General features: G+C 55.5%; 1 protein-coding gene across 3 annotated transcripts; it reads right to left on the bottom strand.

Moving 5' to 3' along the window:
* Positions 1-466: 466 nt before the first annotated feature.
* Positions 467-18,549, bottom strand: P2RY2 (purinergic receptor P2Y2). 3 transcript variants are annotated; one of them, XM_030836151.3, is made up of 4 exons: positions 17,977-18,548; positions 11,147-11,234; positions 7,928-8,210; positions 467-2,966 (listed from the first exon to the last, which is right to left on the bottom strand). In XM_030836151.3, exon 4 carries the CDS (start codon positions 2,960-2,962, stop codon positions 1,832-1,834), a length of 1,131 nt encoding a protein of 376 aa, XP_030692011.1. In that variant the 5' UTR covers positions 2,963-2,966; positions 7,928-8,210; positions 11,147-11,234; positions 17,977-18,548; the 3' UTR covers positions 467-1,831. The 3 variants fall into 3 exon arrangements, with proteins under 3 accessions (XP_030692011.1, XP_060159646.1, XP_030692006.1); XM_060303663.2 differs by lacking the exon at positions 11,147-11,234 and having other exon boundaries at positions 7,949-8,210; positions 17,977-18,549; XM_030836146.3 differs by lacking the exon at positions 11,147-11,234.
* Between the last annotated feature and the right edge of the window lie 4,548 nt (positions 18,550-23,097).

Here is a 23,097-nt window from a genome sequence, read left to right as displayed (position 1 = left end):
GGTAGGTGTAGGTGGGGTGGGGAGAGAAGGACCTTCTCTCAGGCAGAGTGGGCCCATCGGGCAAGGGCTCTCCCACAGGGAGAGGGAGAGAGGGAGAGAGAGAGAGAGAGAGAGAGAGAGAGAGAGAGAGAGGGAGAGAGAGAGTCCTTATCCTTGAGGTTCAAAGTGAGGTCTGTCAGTTTTGCCCTATTCCTGCCCAAAGGCTAGGGCTGGGCCCTGTCCAGATGAACTCCACACATCTCCAGAGTGGTCCTGGCTAGACCCAGAACCTGTCCCAGGTGACACTTATCTCCCCCACACTAAGCTCTGACCCAGCCTGAGCACCAGACATTATGCCAGGTAGCTGGATTTTCCCAAGAGGCAAAGGACTGGACAGGAAGAGTGAATCTCTCCCACGCTTATCCCCAGTGCAAAAGAAACCTCATGGTCAGGGCAAGGAGGGAGCCCTGACTTGGCCTCCTTGTGACCCGCCCACCCTCCCCATTCCTGCCTTGAACCTGGGTACCAACTGCCCAGCCAGCTTCCAGTTCCTGCAGGCCCTGCTCTCCTGCCCCCATGTCTTTGCCTAGAACGCACCTGCACCTGGATGTTCTTCTCTGATGAAGTGCTTTTCTCAGAAGTCCACCCACTCCAGGAAGCCTTCCCTGATGCCCTGGTCCACTGCCTCAACCACTCAGCATTATCCAGTGGTGTGCTAGAGAAACTTGTACCTGCTCTCAAGAGCCCTCTGTTAATTTTTCAGGAATTTTGCAAGGAGGCTGGTATCACATTGGTAGTCTGAAACTGGCTGTGGCAGGAGTATTTGTACCACAGAAACTGGCAATGCTGCAAATAATGGGTTCCCCTCACCCCCGCACCCCCCGCCGAGAGTCAGCTAAATGGTTGAACTTTTACCAGCGCATGACTGGTCATCGCCATTAAATCCTAAACTGGGGGATCCTGAGGACTGGGACCCCACCTGACTCCCCTCTGTACCCAGCAAAACCAGGCATAAAAGCCAGTTAACTTTAAAGTGGAGGATGACCTGGGGTCTGGAGAGTACATTTATATTCCTCGTACGAGGCCACCACTGAGGCAGCTACTGGGGAGGCGGAAGAGAACAGGTTGGAGAAAGGACCCTGGTGTGGATGGTGAGAGCTCCCCAGGCTGTATCCCCAACCTCCAACTACACAGCGGGGTCCGGCTCAGCAGGTAACAACACCTTTAGTACAAGTCCCAGCCTCCAACTGGCTCCCAGCCTCCAGATGGGTTCATGACATCAGTTCCCAGACGTTCATCCCTTGGGCTGGGCGTCCCCCTCAGAGCTGAGCCCACAGTGGCACTCAGACCACTCCGACTCATCGTGGGAACCTCTGGCTCAGCCCTGACTCCTTACCAGCGTCCTCTGGTCAACATGCGACCCTGTCCCTCCCAGGCAGCTCAGGCACAGGCTTGGCTGTGTGACCTTGGTTAAGTCACTTTCCTCTCTGGGCCTGTTTCTCCACTTGACTTGATTAGGCTGGAGCCCAGCCTAGGTACCTTGGCAGGCACAGCCAGGTATTTATGTGGGATTCAGGCCAGGGGCAGTGCTGGCCCCAAACACTTGCCTTTCTTAAAACCTTACTCCCCACATCTCACATACAAATGGTGACTCAGGATGTGGGGACTGCTGAGCTCTCTGGACCACAGAGAACAAACTGCGCCCCTGTCAAATGACAGAGCGCTGGGGTCACGGCCCCCTTGACCATCCGGCCTGATTCACTGATGGCCCATATCTGGGGAGACTGTCCCATTTGGACAAGTCTACAGTCCCACCCGACACAAACTGGCACAGGCCCAAGGGGTTCCGGTCCTACAGACGGATGTCCTTAGTGTTTTCACTACCAGGCGGTGTGGACTCTATCTGTCTAGAGTCCTCACTGCTGGCCGAGTCTTCTGTCCTCTTAGTGTCAGTTCTGTTGAACCTATGCAGGCCCAGCCTGCGGCGAAGCTGGGTGGTAGGGGTGGGGTCTGTGGGTGGCTTGGCGTCCCGAGCAAAGCGCACGAGCCTCTGCCCAGCCAGGAAGTAGAGCACGGGGTCAAGGCAACTGTTGGCGCTGGCCAGTGGCCGGGTGATCTTGTAAGCCATGTTGATGGCGTTGAGGGTGTGGCAGCTGAGGTCCAGCGAGCGGAAGGAGTAGTAGAGGGTGCGGGTAACGTGGAAAGGCAGGAAGCAGAGGGCGAAGACAGCTAGCACCACGGCAATGGTGCGCACCGACTTGCGCTTGGCCCGCGGCAGGCCTCCCGAGGTCCCGTGGGTCGGCTTTAGCAGCCGCCGAGCCATGAGCACGTAACAGACCAGGATGATGGCGAAGGGCACCGCGAAGAGCAGGCTCAGCATGACGGAGCTGTAGGCCACGAAGTGGCTGAAGAGCTCGGGTGCCGAGGTGTCGTGGCAGGTAATGCGGCCACCACGTGCACTGGTGGTGACGAAGTAAAGCACGGGTGCCTGGCAGGCCAGCACCAGCACCCACACGGCGACGGCCACCCTGCGGGCGTAGCGGGCCCGGCCCCAGCGCAGCGAGCGCAGTGGACGCAGGACACCCAGGCATCGGTGCACGCTGATGCACGTGAGGAAGAGGATGCTGCAGTAAAGGTTGGTGTAGAAGAGGAAGCGCACCAGCTTGCAGAGCACTGTGCTGAAGGGCCAGTGGTCACCGCGGGCGTAGTAATAGACCAGCAGGGGCAGGGAGGCCGCGTACAGCGCGTCCGACATGGCCAAGTGGAACATGTATGTGGTGGAGGCGTTCCAGGTCTTGAGGCGGCACAGGAAGATGTAGAGAGCCACGGCGTTCAGACACAGCGCGAGCACGCACACCACGCCGTAGGACACAGGCAGTAGCACGTACTTGAAGTTCTCATTGAAGCGGCACTTGTAGCCCAGCTCATCCCCATCCCAGGTGCCATTGATGGTGCCATTCCAGAGGCCCGGGCCTGTGGCCATCGCCCTGAAGGGAAGGGGGTGGTGGGGAGAACGGCCATCAGGACCCAGCAGGGAAGCCTGACACCCCCCCACCTGACCAGGGCCATGAGGGAACCCAAGTGCCCACAGACTCCCTCGGTTAAGATCTGCCCAACTACGTTCGAGGCTTTTATTGCATCTGATCTGCCTCTCTCCCTGGACCCAGGGGGCCCAGAACCTTGGAACCCTGGGACCTTAAGGATGCATGAGATCCATGACTGTCAGGATCATATAATTCTAACACTTTGGAACAGGGAGAGTCAAAATACCCCCTGAGGGCCAAATCCAGCCTACCAGTCTGTTTTTGTAAATAAAGCTTTATTGGAACACAGCCATGCCCATCTCTTTACATAGAGTTGAATAGTTGTGACAAAGACCATATGTTCCTCAAAGCCCAAAATACTTACCAGCTTGCCTTAAAAAAAAAAATCAGTCACCCTGTTTGAGAACCTCAGGAACACAGAGTTCTAGATCTAGGATTCTGAGCTCTAGAACCTGAGGATCTGGTGGTCCCAAAGGGGTACCATCTGAGATTCACGGAAAGGGGCCTTTGAGGCTGACTGGGTCCACCTCACACCCAGTGCCCACTGCCTGTTTGTGGCCAGTGGGAAGCCCACACCTTCCTGGTGGCATCAGGAAGTTCTTTCCTTTAGCTCAGCTTTCTTCTCTCTGAGGAGGCTCTGGCCCTGTGCCTGGTATTTTGGTATTTGAGGGAGTATTTCCAAGGGTCTCCCTCTTCAGTCATTCATTCACCTCTCAGCAAATATTTTTAGGCACTCCTATTCTGGTACTTTCTGCATCTGTAAACAGAAGTCCTGCTCCCTGGCCTATGAGGTTACCAGATGGGGCTGTGACCCTCCTGAAGATTCCAGGGAAGTCTGGGGTGTAGGTGGTAGTGGGGGCATTGGGGGACTTCTGCTGGGGGGCAAATTCAGCTTCCTCCAGGCTTGCCCAGCTTCTCTTCACACATCATCACTACCTTGACCTTCTCCTACCTTGTCCCCAGTGAGCATATAACACAGCCCTGATGCCTGACCGCCCAGACAGTGAGCACCTGGAGATCAGGATGCCACCTTCCTCCTCTCCCCACCCCTCCAACGTGACCAAGAGCTCTCTCAGACTATCCCAGTCTGGAAGGCAAAGGTGTGCCCAAAGGTCTCAGAAGGTAGGCTGGAAATCATAACGGGAGTGCCAGAGGGGCAGGTTTGGGACAAACACAAAGAATAACTTTCTAATAGTGTGAAGGGGCAGGGGGAGCTGACATTATTCAAGCCCCACTACTACTATGTGTGCTTTATTCATGTGACTTCATTCTATCCTTACAACACGGTTCAGGGAGCCAGGTTATCATGCCCAGGTTTCCGATAAAGAGGCTGAGACACAGATCATTCAAGTAAGTTGGCCCAGGTCACAGGCTGAGGATAGGCTGCAGTTCCTATCTGGGTCCATCCCACAATGGAAGGGGCTGTAGGAGGAGGTAGTGAACTCTCTGCTTATGGGGGTGTGCAAGCATCTCTCTAGCAGAGTCTGCAGAAGGGCTTGTGCCCTATGTGTGGGTGTGTCTGGGATGACAGAGAGGACAGATGTCATGTGTGTCCTCCCCACCCTGAGAATCTGGGGCTGTAAAACCCCTTTCATTTTGGAACCTGGGGTCCTGAGAGGCTGGGGCTTAGAGATTCTGTGGGGCCGGTGACCTCCGCTCCCTTAGACACCGAGCTTCTTGCCCAGCCTGGTCTCCCAGAAGCAGCCTGAGGCCCATGAAGTTAAGATTAAGGGGTGCTGAAGGACACACTGCTCCCTCAGCCTCCTTCTTTCCCCATAACCCTCCCCTTCCCCCATCTTCCCTGCCTCCTATTGTCAGCAAAGATGCTACCAGGAGGCAGGGAGCTTGCACTTGTGACCTCCCTCCCACGGACACAGGCTCCTCCCCAAGGAGCCGGGGCAGATCCAGGGTGAGGAGGTAAGTATGGGGTTGGGGTGGGGGGCGCTGGCAGGGCCAAACTGCTGGGACCCCTCTGTCCTGGGGCCAGGACTCAGGACCCAGCATGAAAGTACTTCCTGTATCCCACTCCACTCCTTGCAGCCCAGTGTCACCTCCACCCTTGCTGCTGGAGCCACTGCATCGGCCTCCCTGTCTCCAGCCTCAGTCCCCCCAGTCCAGAGGGGTCTCTGGAAAAGACAAAGTCATTCTCCTGCTTGAAACCTCCTGTGGCTCCTGTCTGCTCTCAAGAGAAAACCCAGCTCTTCGGTCTGGTACCAGAGGTTTTCATAATCCAGCCTCTGTCACCAGCCGCACCCCCTGTGACCTGCAGTTTCCTGAATGCACCCAATGCTTTTTGCCTCCCAGCCTATGTTGCTCCTTCAATCTGGGATCCATTCACACCCGTCGCCTCCACCTGTTGAAATTACAACTCTGTCCATCAGCGCAGCAAACTCCAGTGATTAAGAAGAACCCGGCCTCTGGACACAGACTGCCTTTGTTCCCTCATCTGTAAAATGAGGTGATTAACAGAACCTATATCACAGGGCTGCTGTGAGGATTAGGTAATTCGTGTAACACGTTTGGAGCCATGCCTGGCACACAGCAGGTACACTGTGTGTTACGAGCTTCGAGGCTCAGCTCACCTGCAGCTTTTTCCTGAAATCTTTGGGGAGCTCTCTCAGGCCAGGGGTGGAAGAGAGAGATAGAAGGTCCTGGAGGCTGTGAAGCAGGTGAGTGTGGTGGACCAGGGGAATGACTCCAAGGCCCAAGCTGGGGTCAGGCCTGGGGACCTCGTGAGGGAAGAGGTCTGAGAGCTGTTTGAGAGGGTGGCTGGAGAGACTGGTCCAGAGGGAGTTTGCATGGAGGAGGGGCCAGGATGCCTCAGGCTCAGGGGTCGGGAGGAGGGGGAACTCAGTGTCGGGCATGGTAAGTGTGAGATGCCACATCATGGACTGTGGGGAAGGGCGAAGGCTGGGACCAGCAGGTCTGGTGCACTGGGAGATGAGCAGGAGTTGCTGGCTCACAGGAGCTGTAGGAGGAGCCTGGAAGCCCGGGTGTGAGACTAAGAATCTGTGGAGGAGCCATTCCCCCTGGGGACACTGGCTTGGGGTGTGCAGCTCTACCACAGAGCCCCAGAGGACATCAGGTATTTCCTGCCCTCCTGAGGTTCAGACCTCTCATGGGCTGAATCCCCTGGCCTGGTAGAACTGTGGTTCTCAAACTTCCCCCATGAGGTGCTCTGCCCCGCTGGAGACAGGGTGGGTGGCCCCTCTGTACTCCCTGCTCAGGGAGCACCCCCCCCAGCCCCACCTCCCCACTGCTGCTCTGCTCCTGCCCAGGTGCTGAGGCCTGCTGGGTCTCTCCTCAGAGTCGGGGTCAGGGCCCTCATCTTCCCTTCATGGTCAACATCTCATTGCTCTACACAGTTTCTTGCTAATTACTTATGATGGAATCTCTGACACTGATGAGAGGGGCAGAAACTTCCCTAAGTCTCTCATGAACCAAGGGAGCTGCCCTTTCCACCTATTTTAAGACATCCTGACCTCCACCCTCACAGGCCAGCTGGGGACTCTATCATTGTGGCCCCTGTCCAGACTGACCCTGCCTGTCCTACCCCTCCACAGGCTGGCCCACCAACCTGTGAGAACATCTTTCCTGCCCCACCCGCTCTGACCAGCCCCTGCTTATGGAGACAGCCAAGTGCCCAGCCCTCTCCATCAACCCTCTCCACTGCCTCTCCTGACCCCTGATGCCCTTGGGGCCTCACTCCCAGCTCCCCAGGACCAGCTCCCGCCTACCTTTGTCCAACACCACTCACCAGCCCCTCTGTGTCCAGTTCTGGCTGGCCCTGCGCTCAAGAGCTCCTAGTGTGGAGGGAGATGTGAGCCATGTAAGTGCCTGCCAGGCTTTCCTGCCTTTGTGTATAGCTGTTCTTTCTGTCTAGAAAGCCTTTCCAGACCCACACACACTGCACTCTATCCTGCCCATCCCTCAAGGCTCTTCTCAAATATCACCTCATCTCTGAAACTCTCCCCCTCCATCACTGATCCCCCAGGGCATTCCTCACACCCTGCTGGAAATTTGTCCTTCCACTCTCTACCCCAACACATTCCAGGTGCTCCTGGAGGGCTGGGTCCATCTGATTCCTTTCTCTGGTCCTATCATCCAGCAAGAGGCCTGATCCAAAGCGGGTATGACATGAATGAGAGAATGAACGAATGAGTGAGTGAATGAATGAATGAAGCAAGCACAAGAGCTATGGGAGGCCAGAGGAGGCTAAGCTTTATGATGGTGGCTCTCCTTTCCCTTATTCCTCTGAGGACCTTTCACAGGACAATGACATTGAAGGATTTCTCAGCAGCTGATCCTAGGTGGCCAGGGGTCACAACAGCCCTCCAGGGGCCCAGCTCACCTGAGGCCTGCTCCTGCCCTAGGCAGGCTCCTGGACTGTCTCTCTTTCAAGAGCCCTGCTCTACTCCGGACACATCAGAGAAATGCCAGAGGGAGGGGAACCGGACCCAGGCATTCTGGAGACGGGTCAGCTCTCTGATCCACATTCCTTTACCTCACCCATCTCTGGCTCAGGAGCTCCTGATCCTAGATCACCACCCCCTTCACTTTGTAGGGGTCAAGTCTGGGCAGAGCGACTTCCCTGCAGCATTCTCATTTCATCCCTCACCTCATTCCTTGGCAGATGCCGCCATAGAGGTTAAGCTATTTGTTCAAGGTCACACTGCCAGGAATTGGAAAGATTGGGTTTGATACCCAGGGCTGTCTGGCTCTGAAGCCTGAATTCATCACAGCCTGGGAACGAGGGAGCAGGGCACAGATCCCCTTGATTTACCCCCAGTTCAGTGTATACACATGCACGAGTGCACCGGCCCCAGCCCCCCAGCCTCCCAGCCTCCCAGCCTCCCAGCCTCCCAGCCTCCCAGCCAGTAGACCCTGCCCTTGCACACCCATACCTGACCAGCCCCTGCTCTCACTGTCAGGATGCTCAGCGCAGGCTCAGATTCCTCACTCATGAATGCACCCGCCTGGACCCCTGGACCGAGCTGCAGGGAACTCTGTGGGAAACAGGAAAAACAGGTCCCCTGGCCTGGGGCCTCGCCCAGCTTCCAGCATTTCTCAGGGCAGGCAGTGCCTGGGCTCCTGAGACAGGGAGGTGGAGACAGCTTGGGCTCTGGGTCACGGGAAGTCAGCCAGGCTGAGCCTTCCCCGGGCTGCCTCCTCTGCTCCAATCTTGGTCTGAAAGAGGCAAAGAGGTGAGCTGGTGTGCTTGTCCCGGTAGACAGGAGTGTCCTCTGCCCACCCTCAACCCCTAGCCGTCCACCCTTAGCTCACATGTTCTAGGGACGGTTGTTCCCAACCTTCAGGCCCAGGTCCCCTTTCACGGGAGGGTGGCTCTGCCAGGCAGAGTCTCCCCCATACCCTGCAGAGTTGAGCTGAGCCTCCAGTGTCCCCTCCCTTGGTCCTGGTCTGGAAACAGTCAATACCCTCCTTGTCCAGTGTACACTCGACAGTACTCTGGCCAATCTAGTTTAGCTCAAGCTGGGTCTCTATCTGGAATACCCTTCCTCCCTCATCCCACCTCTAACCATTCCTCCACAGGTGTTGTAAACACACAAGGACACACACAGGCATGGATACACCTAGATACACAGATACACAGAGATGTACATAGTCATACTCAGATGTATACACACACACTCTCTCCCAGAGTCTTAAACAGTCAGGGCCTGGAACAGCCTTTAGAAATCACCTCTGCCAACCTCCCATTTGACAGAGGAGGAAACTAAGGCCCAAGGCCTCACAATAAGCCAGGGACAGAGCCAAGAGCAGAACCCAGGTCTGGATTCTGGCCCTAGTTTTATGTCTTGCCTGAAGCCCCTCCCACAGAGCAGGCACAGTGCTTCAGTGAGGGGATGGTGACCTGGTGGAGGAACGCCTCTGTGTGGTCAGGTCCCAGCAGAACCTCAGACCCATCTCGGAGAAGAACATCCCCCTCCTTTTTCTCCCGATTTCATTTCCCTGCAATGGGGGAGTGGGGTCTGAGACAGCTGAGCCAGGTCCCCAAGCTGGAAGTACAATGCAAGCATGGAGGAAAGTGGGGAGAGGAGATGGGTGGCTGCAGGAATAGAGCAGGGGGAGGGGGCACTGGAAAGGCCCTGGACCACCGTTTTCCCAGTGCACCTTGCCCCAGGAGTCTCAGGCTGACATTGGCCAGTGGGCTGGTAGCTGTTTGCCAGTCTGTTCTGGAGTCTAGTGACAAGGTGAAAGAAAGAGCTTCACCTTTTCACCCACTCCACCAGGGTCACACCCAGTGTTCTCCTCCTAGGGAGATATCTTCACTCAAAAGACTAAGGTAGAACAACACATGTTCTCAAAGCCACTCTCCCATTTCTGAGAAGGGTCTCTACCATCCATCCTTCCAGGCTTCAAAGCTCCAGTATACCCTTGACAACCTCTCTCTTTCCCACCCATGTGAAACCATCACTCACCAAGCCCTGTCACTTCGACCAATGCAGTGGCTTAGACGTGCCACTCTTCCCGACCCCGTGGTTTTGAGCCTGCATTTCTCCTCCAGACCATTGCACTAGCCTACTTACTCCCTGCCTCCACTCCTGCCCCTCCTGTCCATCTTTCATACTGCAGTTATGGGTCTTCCTAAACCACACATCTGACCACATACTATGGAGCTCAAAATCCTTCCATGGCTCCCCATTGCCCTCAGGTTGACATCTAAGTTCCTGAGCCTGGCACTCAAAGCCCTGCTGATCTGGTGCCTGCCATCCTCCACACCACTCTCCCTCTCCGCCTCCACCCTCATCTTTCTGTCTCCAACACAGCAAAAGCAGTCCCATGGTCATATCTTTGCTTAGGGATACCCTCCCTTATCTTCTAACAGCTATGTCATAACAAGAGTTGAATGCTTTCTCTGTGCCAAGTTCCATGTTAGATGGCTCCATCAACCTCTTCTCGTTTAGTCCTGAGAATTTCAGAGAGGTTGAATGACCTCTCCAGGGTCACAGAGCTAGCAAATGGCAGAGCAGCCCCCGTCTGTCTGACTTTAGGAGCTATGCCCCTGACCGTAAGCAGATAAGGTAGGGGTTCCCCAGAGAAAGAAAACCAGGCATGGCTTTCTTGGCATAAGAGAAGCCATATTAGGCCTACGATTTAAGCCTGGCCAAAAATGCTTGCCCTTGAACAGGTCTCAGTAATTAATGATCTTAAGGGCAAGAGAGGTAGCAATAGCAAATACAATAAATCAGTTGTAAAGATTCCCAGCGCTGTTTCAATGGTAAAGATTAGCCTGAAGCACTTTCTTGAGCAGTTCTGCACAATTTAAACCCCCCTTGAGGGCTCAACCACCAGATCAACTGGAACCTAAGGAATGATGATGATGACCTTTTCTGACTTGAGTCCTCAGTCAACTAAAGCTTAGACCCTGTCAACCTTTGCCCCAATTATATGCTGAGTTCTCTGCTCATATCCCTTGCAAGTGAATATTCATGTACCCTTAGCTTAAAACTCCCCCAATTTTGCTGTTCGGTGAGACACTGCTTTGGGAAAGGTCCCCGGTGTTCTCCTTACTTGCTGCAAGTAGTGAGTACTTCCCTGTTCCGCTCTTTGTCTGGGTTATGCCTTTTGGCTTGATGCCCATGAAGAGGCGAACCCAGTTTTGGGGTAACTACCTCATACCCTCCAAAGCCCGGATCCTCTCTTCCAGGAAGCTCCCTGACCAGCCCTCTTTGAGCCCCACAGTTTTGCCTGTCTGATTAATTCTCCACCGGAGGGAACATCTTACGGGCAGGGCCCAAGATCTACTCTTCCTGGTAGTTCCCCATTGTGAAGCAGCCATGATGGTTACTGTACCCATCTTACAGTTAAAAAAGAAAAACCATCAAGGCCAGAAAGGGTAGCCCAAGATCTCACCCAAGGTCACCAATAAGGCAAGGGCAGAGCCAAGCCTAGCATGCAGACGGACTACCCTCTCCCTTAACCTGGCTCTGTCTCTATCCCACACTGGGTCTTTCTCCCTGTGGTCCCAGGCTAGTGACCCCAAAGCCAGGAGGAGTGACTGGGGCAGTTCCCAGGCTGGTTGCAGAATTTCCAAGGTGGTTGGACAACATTCCAGCTTCCACTAGGGTGGCTCTGGAATGTACTGCCTGCTCCATACCCACCTGGCTGGCCCTGTCCAGTTTGACAGGGGAAAGTGACCCATCACCATTCTGGAAACTCCTGCTGCCTGCCTCTGCTGGGGGTGGAGTGCTGTGAAGGGAAAACAGAGGCTCTGGATCCAGAACACCACTGAGGGGCAGGGGAGGGCACTGGGTGGGTGAGAGATCCCAGTTCTGCCATTCCCAGCTATAGGATCTGGACAAGCCTCAGCTCCACAACTTAACTCTCAATTTCCTTGCAATCTAAGAACAGTACCTGCCTCGTAAGTTTGTCGAGATAACTAAAGGAGATGATTTAGACTCATTTTGTGAAATAATTAAAAGAGATATGATTTTAGCACGTGAAGAAGGCAGGGAGGATGGGGGTATCCCAGGAAGATAAGAGGGGCAGGAAACCCACAGGTATTATGGGCAGAGAAGCAAGGTCACAGCCAGACTGACCACAGATCAAGGTTCCCACACTGAAGGCTATCCTCAGAAGGGAGGGCAGCTTAGGGATCCCCCGCAGGACTTACACCCCACCATACCCCATCACTCACTCACCCTTTACAGGGGCTGCCATACCTACACCTGTCCCTGTGCGGGGCACTTAGGGACTCTGAGGTGGGTCAGACCCTTCCGTGATCTTGAGGAGCTCACTGTCAAGGCTGAGGGTGGAGGGAAGAGGACAGGGGAAGAACCAGAAACAGTCAGCAACAACTTAAGGTGATGAGAGCTGAAGGAACCAAGAGGGACGCTAATGGGAATGGGGGGCGGGCAGTGATCAGGGAAGGCTTCCTGGAGGAGAGGACACCTGCCTTTGGAAGATGGGTAGGAGTCAAGAGGGTGGAGAGAGAAGAGGAGCAGAGTGAGCGAAAACTGGGGCAATATGTTTGGGAAACTGTCAGTCATCCCTGTGGCTTGAGGGGAGTAGAGAGGACAAGCCTGGGTTGGAGGATAGGAAGAATCTTGGAAGTCATCCTCTGTCCCCTCCCAAATGTCCTCCATGGGGCTGAAGGCCAATAGGCCCCCAGCATTTTCTGGTGTGCTTTCTGCACCATGAACACTGGGGCTTGTCTGGGGAAATAGCTGAGCGCTAACCTCAGATGTCATCAGCAGGTGCTGTTGGCGTGTGAAGCCTCTGCAGCCTCCGTCGTGTGAAGCCTCTGCAGCCTCCGTCGTGTGAAGCCTCTGCAGCCTCCGCTGGAGGCCCTGGGTCTCTGTAGCCCCTTCTGGAATCTCTCTCCCCCTTGGGAGCCCTCAGGATCCTGACCGTAGGAGCCACCCATTGGGGTTGAGCTCAGAGCATCTGAGTGTGTGGGTCTCAGGTCAGCTAGGCTGGTCCTCCCACCTTACAGATCAGGAAACTGAGACTCCTGAAGAGGAAGGGCCTTATCAAGGTCTGGTCTTCTAATTTTCAGTGTGGGGTTGAGCACCCCCAAACCCACTCCAGGGCAGGACTCCAAGCCATCTGATCCACCTCTGACACAGCACAGCCCCGCGCAGTTGCTAAACTGAACAAGTTCAGAACCACAATGCCCTGGACCCCACCCCAACCCATCACACTCGAACGTCTCCAGCCATAGTCAAGAGGCAAGAACCCTGGGTTCAGGCTCCAACTTGGAACCATCCATGCTGTGCAATCTTGGTCAAGTCAGTTCCACTCTCTGAGCCTCAGGTTCCTCACTGGTCAGACAGGGAGAATCACTGCTACGTAAGACAGCTCATGAGGAATGAGCAAGACAAGGGGGGCAGGTGGGTGCTCCGTGGGGCTAGCAGATCATGTGCTGTCCTAATGTGGAGGCTGCATCTGCCCATCTTGGCAAAGAGACCCCGAACACTTCTCAGCAGGGGGACTTACCAGGTGACCTAGCAGAGGAGGAGGGGTCATGGTCAGAGGAGTCAGGGAAGCCTCCTAGAAGGGGCCGTGATCAGGTCTGTGGAGAAGCAGGAAGGGTCCAGTTTCGGCGGAAAGAGGGAGAATGGAGACCCCAAGGTAGAAAAAGGGACAAAAGTGTTGGCCAGGATATACGTGAGCCTGTGATTCTGATTGTCTCACTCAGAGTGCTTCCAGGATTTGGAGTTCATTGGTTCTTACAGTCCAGTTCCAGGAGTCTCTGGTTCCAGGAGTGAATGCTAAATGTTTCTTCGCTTCTGTTATTCATTGCTTCTGACAGCTTTGGTTTTGAGATTTTCAGAACCACGGGAGTCTAGACTCTCAGAGTAACACAATCATAAATCGCTTTCCCAGGAGTCACAGTGTCTTAACAAACATTTGCTAATACCCCCATATGCCCAACCTCAGAAAGACCCTGCAAACCCAGACTCAGATCAGACTCTGTCAGGCCCTTGTGGAGCTCCAGTCCGGATGGGGAGAAAGACACAGACATGGACCAAGTCCGCTTGAGTGATTAAGCCATGACTAAGGGAAGTCCTGGGGATATGGAATCCAGAGTAACCTCTAACTGTCGTGGGGATGTAGTCAGGGAGAGCTTCCCTGAGGAGGGGTCATTTGAGCTGGGACTTGAAGGATGATATGGAGTTTGTCAGGTAGACAAAAATGTAGGAGAGCACTGAAGGCAGAGGGAGGAGCACGTGCAAAGACGCCGTGGTGTGACAGCGTGGCCTGTCGGGGGAAGACTGGGGGGTCATGTGAAGTTGGAGTGGAGGGTTAGGTGGCACAGAATGTGGGAGGGCCTGAGGTCTCACACGGAAAGGCTTGAAGGCCGGGCTGAGGCCTCAATCCTGAGGAAAATGAGGAGCCCTGGCAGGGCTTAAGCAGGGAAGGACATGGTAGGAGGTGATCTTTGCAAAGATGGTGCCACATGGAAGTTGGATAGGAAAGGGGGGGTCAGAAAGGAGGGATCGGGGGCTTCCCTGGTGGCGCAGTGGTTGAGAGTCCGCCTGCCGATGCAGGGGACACAGGTTCATGCTCCGGTCCGGGAAGATCCCCCATGCCGCGGAGCGGCTGGGCCCGTGAGCCATGGCCGCTGAGCCTGCGCGTCCGGAGCCTGTGCTCCGCAACAGGAGAGGCCACAACGGTGAGAGGCCCGCGTATCGCAAAAAAAAAAAAAAAAAAAAAAAAAAAGAAAGAAAGGAGGGATCAAGAAGGAGACTACACACATAATGGTCCAGTGAGGGGAGCTGATCCCTTGGCCCTGGATTTCCTTGTGAGATGGAAAGCATCCTTGCTGGCCCACAGCCCAGCCACAGCAAGACTCCTCCCACAAGTTGAGGCTGGGGAGATTGCGCGCTCACCAGGAAGCTGTAGCAACACCAGGATCCTCCCCAAGGCAGGGGGAGGGGAGAGGAGAGGAGAGGGCCCCAGGAAGTCTGAGGGAGGCCCTCCTCCCATGCTCCAGTGCCCAGGCAGTGTCATTGTCACTGTGATGACAGGGCACCAGGGTGGAGCACCAAGGAGGAAGCAGCTGCCCAGAAGGGCCTAGGTTGCCCATCTTCCCAGCAGGGACTCCAGCTACTCACTGGACCAGACACAACTCAGTCCTTGGAGATGGCATGACAGAGGAGTAGAGGAACCCCTCTGCTCAAGAACCAACTGTATCTCTCCATGGAGCAAGATCTTTCTCTTCTATTATACACCTAATTTCACCTGGTCATTCATTTCCCAAACACTCACTGGCACCTTCTCTGTACCCAGCCTGTGCTGGGTGATGTGGACAGAGAGGGACAGTGGGCCCGGCCTGACCTAGTCCTGCAACTGACCTCTAGGATGAGTACAGAGGTCAGGGAAGGCCCCCATAGCCAGTCTCCCAATGGCTGGGAGAGGCCAGACCTGAGGACACAAAGGCAGGCCTAAGAGGAAGGTGTGGGTCAAAAGGTACACCAGACAGACCCACAGAAGGAAGCTGGGGAGAGGAAAGATTTCACCGGGGTGACTGCACCCCCTCTCACCCAGATCAGCAAGGCTTCTCCAGCCCTGTGGGCAGCCTGAGCAGATACTATCTTACCAGCAGCTGGGTAATCAGGCCACAAGCAAGAACTGAAGACGTGTTTTCAGGATGGAATTCAAACTTCCTTCAGCCTGAAAACTAGAGGACCTGGCCTCACCCAGATGGGGCTTCTGTCTTGAATGCGGAGGGATAAGCTAGGTAGGGCAGGTAGGCAGGAATCCCAGCTTTCACCAGCTTTGTGACTTTGGTCAAGGTGCTCTCTGAGCCTTTATTTCCTTATCTGCAAAATGCGAGTAATAATTCCTCCCTTACGGGGCTGGTGGAAGATAAAATGAAGTACATTTATAAAATGTTACTAGTAAGCTGTCTCTGCAGAGAGGGCAGGGAGAGGAAGGCTGTCAATAGTTAAAATTCCAATAACCAGCACGATCCCTCACTATTGCATTTGTGTTCTTGTATCGTCTTCAAAACGCATTTAGGTCTGTAAGTATCACGCGCCTCCCCTGTGCCTTGCATTTTACAGCTTACAAGGCCCTTTCCTAGACACTGTCTTGAGAATCCTCATAGGAACCTGCATCCGAAGATACAAGGACCATCATGCCCAATTTACAGATGGCAAAACTGACACCTAAAGGGGCACAGTGGCTCCTCACAGCCAGGAAAGAAGCCAAATCAAAGCCTTCACGGGGTCACCTATGAGGACTTGGTGATGTTCTCACACTCTTTTAGCTGGTCCTTGGAGGATCCAGAAACCTCAAAGCTCTGTGCACCCTGGGCAGGAGGAGGACAAAAAAGGAGGGGCCATAGTCTCACTTTGCAGTCCAAGCTTGGCAACCACGTGTGAGTGTCACCCACCGTGACACTCCAACCCCTCCAAACAGACCCCAGGACAGCCCAAGGTAAGACGAAGTGGAAAGTGATAAGCCTTTCATGCCAGCTGTCCCCTCCCCCCAGCCCCACATACTCTCAATTCAAGACTTCACTGGTTCTGGCCTCCTTTTAGAGGCTGGCAGGGCAAGAACTGTCCCAAGGTCACCCAGCGTGTTGGGGGCAAAGCTGGGATGAGATCAATTTCAAGTCTCCTGGCTCCTACTAGGGGAGGGAGAGTCCTAACTCTCCCCAAATTCCTCAGCAAGAGCATCTGAGGACTCAGAGAAGTGTTTGGCCACAGGGACAAGGGCTCCAACTTTAAATAATGCCTGGATGGGTCTGGTGTCAATCTCACAAATGCCCTAAGCTTCTCGTACTCAACACTACTCAATCCATTCTCCACGCTGCAACCAGAGAGATCTTTCTGAAATGCTGTTCTGACCATGCCCTGCTCACAAAACTTCCAAGGCTCCCTATTGCCTTCTGGATGAAATCCACGTTTTCAGCTTGTGCACCCTGAGTCCTGTAGTGCCCCAGGACACACTGTTCTGACAATCTGTGCACCCATTCTGGTGACCTGATTCTGGTTTCCCCTTCTTTGTAATGACGTGGAGCTCCACTGTAGACAGGCTTTCACTGGGGAAGCTGGGGACAGGGGGCAGGGGTTAGGGGCTGCTGCTGCTCTCCCAGTTTAGCTCAGCATTGTGCAGGGTCCTGGCAACACAAAAATGAGTGAGACCCAGTTCCTGCCCTCCAGGGGTCCCCAGACCTTGGGAGAGGGAAGGAGGAGACAGACAGAGACCGTAACAGTCCAAGGTGGGACCAGGACTGCAAGAGCCCAGAAGAGGCTCCAACCCAGCTGGGGGAATCAAGGAAGGCTTCCCAGAGGAGGGGGCATCTGAACTGGCCTCCAAGGCTGGGTAGTTCTCCAACTGAAGAAGATGAGAGTAGGAGGGCAGTTCAGGCAGTGAGTATAGAATATGCAATGGTCCAGAAGCAAGAAACTGACTACTGCGCAGATTATATGCATTTACTAGAGGGTGAAGAGTCAGGCAGGAGAGGTGGCTGGAGAAGGTGGCAAGGACCAGTTCTCAGGGGCCTTGAGTCCCAGGCCAAGGGGCTCAGGCTTAGTCCAGTGGAAGTCCTGTGAAAGTTTAGCCCAAGGAGGAGAATGATTGGGATTTGGGTTTCAGGAAGTTCCCTCCAGGAACTGATCCCCCCACCCCCAAGCATTGAGCCTGCCCAGGAGGATATTTGTGTTGAACATGACCCACACACCAGCTCTACAACTGTCCTCATGTTCCACATCATTATTACTCCCCCTTTACAGACGAGGCCACTGAGGCTCAGAGAAGGGACATGCCTTGCCCACGGTCACACAGTGTACAAGGCACGGTGGAGTATAGCTCTCTGGGTCTCCAGAGAGCTTTCAGGGGGCTCTGTCTGCTCAAAGACTCTCTTTCCCAGCCGCTCCCACCAATAGTTAGCTGAGACTTTATCTGGGCCCCACCCTGACCCTCAAAAGCTCCCCATTATTCCAGCCTAGATCCCAAACAAAGTGGGCACTTCAGGCTGTGGGCCCAGGGAAGCTGGGGATGCATGATGAAAGGAACAGCTGCCATCAGTCCCACAGACTCCAAACTGGCAGTTCTGGTTCACAGCAGGGCCTGGCCCTTGGGTCTGGCTCCTGGCGACCCCAAGCCTGACACCTGCAGCCCTAGTTGGGGTGGGGAGAGAGAGAACTGTCTTTCTCCAGACTCATCCTTCGTACCGCAGCCTGCCAGATTAAAACTGCCCTGACAGAGGGTTAACTGTCCTTCTAGGCCTCTGCTCTGGCCCCCCCAAGTCTTGCCGATGCCCAGGCGAGGTTGCCCCCCAGGGCGCCCCTGGAGGGAGGGGGCTCAGCGGGCCTCCAAGGCTGGCCTGTCTCTGGCCCTGGTCCCACGCTGCCGGGGCGCCCACACCAGAGCACAAACACAAACAAGTTCCACAGGTTCAGCAACTCGACCCCGCAGGGGCGCACTCACTCACCCAGTGACAAAGACTTTCCCAAATACGCGGACGCATATTTACCCGGGTATCCGTGCACGTTCACCCGGGTATCCGTGCGGGTATCCGTCCACATTCCCCAAGATCGAAGCTCCAGTGGAGACCCAGCTCTACCACGGACCTGCCGGAGCGCTCACACCGGCTGGGAACCGCGCCTCCTCGGCCAGCCCCGCGCGCTCCGCTCTGCCTGCCCGGTGCCGGCTGAGCCGCCACCGGCCGCGTATCCGGGCCCGCCCGCCGCCGTCTCCTCGTCTCCGGGCCCTGCAGGCGGCCCGCTCTCACCTCGCAGGGCGCTCGTCAGCCCGCAGTGCCCCGGCCGCGACTCCCGGTTGCCAGCGCCAGCGTCCAGTCGCCGCGGCGGGGACCCACGTGCCTGAGAGCCCCGCCCGGCTTCCTACCCTGCCGGGTCAGGCCGGGGGCGGGACGGACTCTGGACAGACCCAGGCACAGCCATCACCACCTCCCGTCCCGACAGACACTCCGCCAACCACTTGGGGACGCTGCCGGGCGATAGGGCCGCGGGGTCAGGGCGTCCGCTTCGGGTGCTGCCCGGGGAGGGGCTGGCGGCGACTGTCCTACCGCCTGGGGACCGAGGCTCCCTGGGCTTCCTCATACGGGATGATGAGTGGTTTTCAGAGACGCTAAAGTTTTGCAAAGTTTGGCATTCTTGTGGCCCCTGTCGCTGCCCACCGCGAGACCTTCCCCGAACCTGTGTCCACTCTTCCCAGGCACCTTGCTCAGAGCACTCGCCTTCTATTTCCAGGAGGAAATCCGGGCATTCAGGGTTCTGACTCTCCACCTCTGGGGAGGAGGGTGGGGGGAGCCTCCCCTGTGCTCTCTGTGCTTAATCTCAGCCAAAAAGAGTCACTAGAAATTTCCTGAACACTCGGCTTTTCTTGGTCCATCATCTTCAGCTGCTTCCCTTGAGCTGCCTTCTCAGACGACTCCAGACACAGACATCACTCCCTTCTCTACCCTCAACCCCACTCCCGTGGCTCCTGTGGCCAGGGACACTATGTCTGTCCCTTTCCTGGACTGTGAGCTCCAGGAGAGCAGGGACCAGGTCTGTCTGCCTTCTTCTCACCGGTCCCAGAGGTCCCAGGAGTTGTTCAATACTTGTTGGATGTTTGAATGGATGAATGAATGAACGCCCCCCTCTCTCTCATTCTGGTCTAGGCGTCAGGAGTGCATGTTCTGGCTCAGCTTCAGCACTGACTCTGGGAGACCTTGACCCAGTTCCAGCCCCTTTCAGGGCCTCCTTTTCTGTGAATTAGAGGCAATTACACTCACCCTCCCAACAACCAGTGACCTTCCATGTATGGCTTTAGACAGTCAGTCTCTGGACCAGTGCACAGGAGGTCTGTTTCTGTGGCCAAGGAGCTTGCCCAGGGCCCTGGGACCTTGAGTCCTGCTGGGCTCCACATCAGCTGACTGCGGCCTGGCTGCAGCCTTGCCAGGAGCGGGAGCAGGGTGGACACACAGTCCTGTGTGGCTCAGCCGCCTCGGCAGTGCCCCAGGGACCTTCACCCGGGAGACACAAAGGCCTCTTGTCCAGCCTCCTCCACATATTGTCCAAGCTGGTCCATGCAGCTTCTAGGGGGCTAGGAATCTCTGTGGCCCCTACTTACAGAGTCCGGGCCTTGGGGTCTCAGTGTGCGGAAGGCCCCCTGGACACTGGAGGCCTCAGCCACGCCCCTTCTTGCCCCTCCCATCAGCCCTCTACTGTAACTGCTGTTTAGGTCCAGAGAAAAAATTCCTTTGTTACCATTATGAGGAGCCAGGGCTCTGCCGCAGCCTCCAGTCGACAGGAAGGTGGGCAGCCCAGGTTCTGCTCCTGCTCTGGTCAAGTCCCGTACTTTACAGCAGAAGAAACTGCATCCCTGAGAAACACAGGGTCTGAGCTACCACAACAGGTGACTTAGGCCTGAGGCACAGAGGCAAGGGATTTGCCCTTGAACACCACAGCCTTGAGTCCCATCTTGCCTCACCTCCTTTGATACTTCTCTGAGCCTCAGTTTCTTCTTCTGCAAAATGGCAATAATGATCCCTTTTTCAGTGGCCCATCTGGTGTCCTTTTTCCAGGGTTTTGCCCATCATCCCCAGTGACCTTGGTTCAAAGGGTTGGGATTCCCCTCTAATAAGGGGCTGGAAGTCTAGGTCTCCTGACATCTTTCCCTGGGCTTTGGAGATCATCCGGTCCAGCAGGCTCCAAATCCCCCAGCTGAGTCTCCTCTACTTAGGGCAGCCTGAGGAGCCCCCATCCCACTTCAACCTGAGCTCCTTTGCTTTTATCTTTGTATTTACTTACATTTTCTTGTAAGAGTTTGATGAACCATGATCCGGCTGGGAACTGAGGCCCAGCGAGTCCCATAGCAAGCCCCACACAAGGCTCCGTGACAGCTGGGTGGAAGAGCATGCAACCAAGCCAGGTCGCCGCGGCGGGGACCGAGGCGGGCTAGTGGCGAAGGCCCAGACACGTCATGGTCCCCACGAGGAGGGGGGACCACGAGAGGAAGCAGGGAGCAAGGCTCCATTAGCAGCAGCGGGTCAGGATGGGGAGGGCAAGCCCAGGAGTGCTTCTCGCCAGGCATTAGGAGGCTTCCTGCCTCTCCAACCCTGAGGAGGCATTTGGCTCTCTCAAGACTTCTCATCTTCCCTCTCTGACTGCTCTCATCTCCCCTGAGAAAACCCACTCTGAGAATTTGTGCTGGGGGTGGAGCCCCGGCCCCGGCTCAGGTCTTGTTGCTCAGCTGGGACATGACACCTCCAAGCCCTCCTTCACAGGTGCCATTACCCCCCTTAGCCATTGCCTGCCTTACACCCTCTGGTGGCCACCACCACCCTCAAGATAAATCCTGGCTCTGCAGGCGACCACACCAGGCCTTCCCCCCCCACCACCACCTCCCCTCCTGCCTCTGCTCCAGTCACACTGCAGTGCTGAGCCCTCACTCGCCTCCTGCCTGGCACTTGCAGCTCCCCCTGCCTGTGCCCCTTGATGCTTCTCCACCCTTGGCCCTTTCCCCTAACTCCCCACCATGGCTCCTCTAAGTCCCAGCCCAGGTGCCCCATCAGGTACCTCCCTCTGTCACATCACTTACCACAGTCTTATCACCGTCGATATCTATCTCCTCCTCTAATGGGGATCTGCTTGAGGGTAGGGCTAGGGTCCCTCCTGTTCACAGTTAAATGTCCAGTACACAGCACTGTCTGTCACCCGGGCAACCTCAATGAATATTTATTGTATGAGTAAATGAGTAAGAACTCTACTGATCACCTTCTTTGTGCTTGTCATTGTCTCTTTTTTTATATAAATTTATTTATTTATTTATTTTTGGCTGTGTTGGGTCTTCACTGCTGTGCGCAGGCTTTCTCTAGTTGTGACGAGTGGGGGTTACTCCTCGTTGCGGTGCGTGGGCTTCTCATTGCTGTGGCTTCTCTTGTCGCAGAGCATGGGCTCTAGGCGCGCGGCCTTCAGTAGTTGTGAGTCGCGGGCTCTAGGGCGCGGGCTCTAGGTCGCAGGCTCAGTAGTTGTGGCGCACGGGCTTAGATGCTCCACGGCATGTGGGATCTTCCTAGACCAGGGATCGGACCCATGTCCCCTGCATTGGCAGGCGGATTCTCAACCACTGCGCCACCAGGGAAGCCCTAGTCATTGTCTTAAATATCTAATTTAATCTTCACCAGAACCCTAAGAGGTAAGTGTTATCTTTATCATTTTACATATAGGGAAACTGAAGTGCAGAAAGTGGAAGTGAATGTCCAAATCACACAGTGAGTCTGTGGTAGGTCTCCTGGCCCTGAAACTGCAGTGGGCTGGGAAGGAAGGCCCTGCTGAGTTCCCGGAGTGATGACTGAGCCATGGCACTGGGACCCACGCTGCAGCTCTGGTTACACAGGGCTGGGCTGGCTCCAGCAGCCTTGTCTTGCTAGCTCTCTGGACTGCTGCATCGGCCTGGACCATCCCTGCCTCCCTCACCGACCGGGAACTGTGCTTCTCAGATTTCCAGGGCAGGGGCCAGGCCTCTGATGTCAAATGCGGCCTGGAAGCTCTGGCTCTTGGCATGCCAAGATGCTGGCACCCAGGGGAGGCAGCCCCAGAGGCAGGAAGCCTGGTCCAGGCCTAGGCAAGCCTCTGTTCTACCTTTCTACGAGCAGGACCAGCTACATAATTTGAGGGACCCAGGGCAAAATGAAAATGCAGACCCCTTATTCAAAAATTAGTATGAATCTCAAGATGGGACAGTAGAGCATTAAATCAAGTACAGGGACCTTCAAAGCATGGGTCAACGCCTGTGAAGCCAGTCCTATCCTCAGAACTTGGTTTCTTCATCTGTCAAATGATGGCCACCTGGCCAGGCAGTGATAAGGATGAGGTGGGAGATGTAATCAGGAGTTTCAGTGGACAGCGTGAGGTTGGGTAGGGGTCCGTGTGGCCATCATTTGTTGTTTACCTCCCAGCACTAACTAGCAGACCAATTCTTGTCAGGAGTTTGATTCCTCACACAGCTCCTTTTCATGAACTAAAAACTAAGGCTCAGGCAAAATGGCTTGGTCAGGGTCACACAGAGACTCAGTGGGGGAAGCCAAGATCAGAGCCCTGGCCAGTCTCTCTGCAAAATTGGTGCTTTTTGTAACACAGGCAGAGAGAGAAGGGCAAGAGGGAGGGGGTTGCTGCTCAGGACAAAGAAGGCCACTGTGCAGACACAAAGACCTGACCACAGAGGCCCCTGCAGGGGCTGGGCCAGATGGGTGGATAGAAAAGCCCCTTGGTGACTGGGGGAGGTGCCAGGAGCTGCCTCCCAGCCTCTCCCTGGTTGTGATGGGGGTGGGGAGGAGGTGGCAAGCAGAAGCTGGGAAATGGGTCAAGGAGGAGAAACAGACTCAGGGCCAGGCCCCTTATCCCAACCCCAGGCCCAGGCCACCAGAGCCAGAGCTCCCCACTCTGCCTCTCCCCAGCTTCTCCTGGGCAGCCTGCCAGCTGAAGGGATCCGCCACCCCCCCCCCCCCCCCCCCGCACACCACCCACCACCTTGCTTTCCCCCACCTCAGTGAGAGTGGGGCTCGTCAGGGAGCTGACCATCTGACAGCTCCAACCTTACAATCCTGCTCAGAAACTTCTGGCTACTCTCCATCCCCCACAGCGGG

Source organism: Globicephala melas, chromosome 8 (genome assembly GCF_963455315.2).
Source record: "Globicephala melas chromosome 8, mGloMel1.2, whole genome shotgun sequence".
Lineage (NCBI taxonomy): Eukaryota > Metazoa > Chordata > Mammalia > Artiodactyla > Delphinidae > Globicephala > Globicephala melas.
Note: the sequence above shows the minus strand (reverse complement) of the source record. Positions and strands in the feature narration are given on the sequence as shown.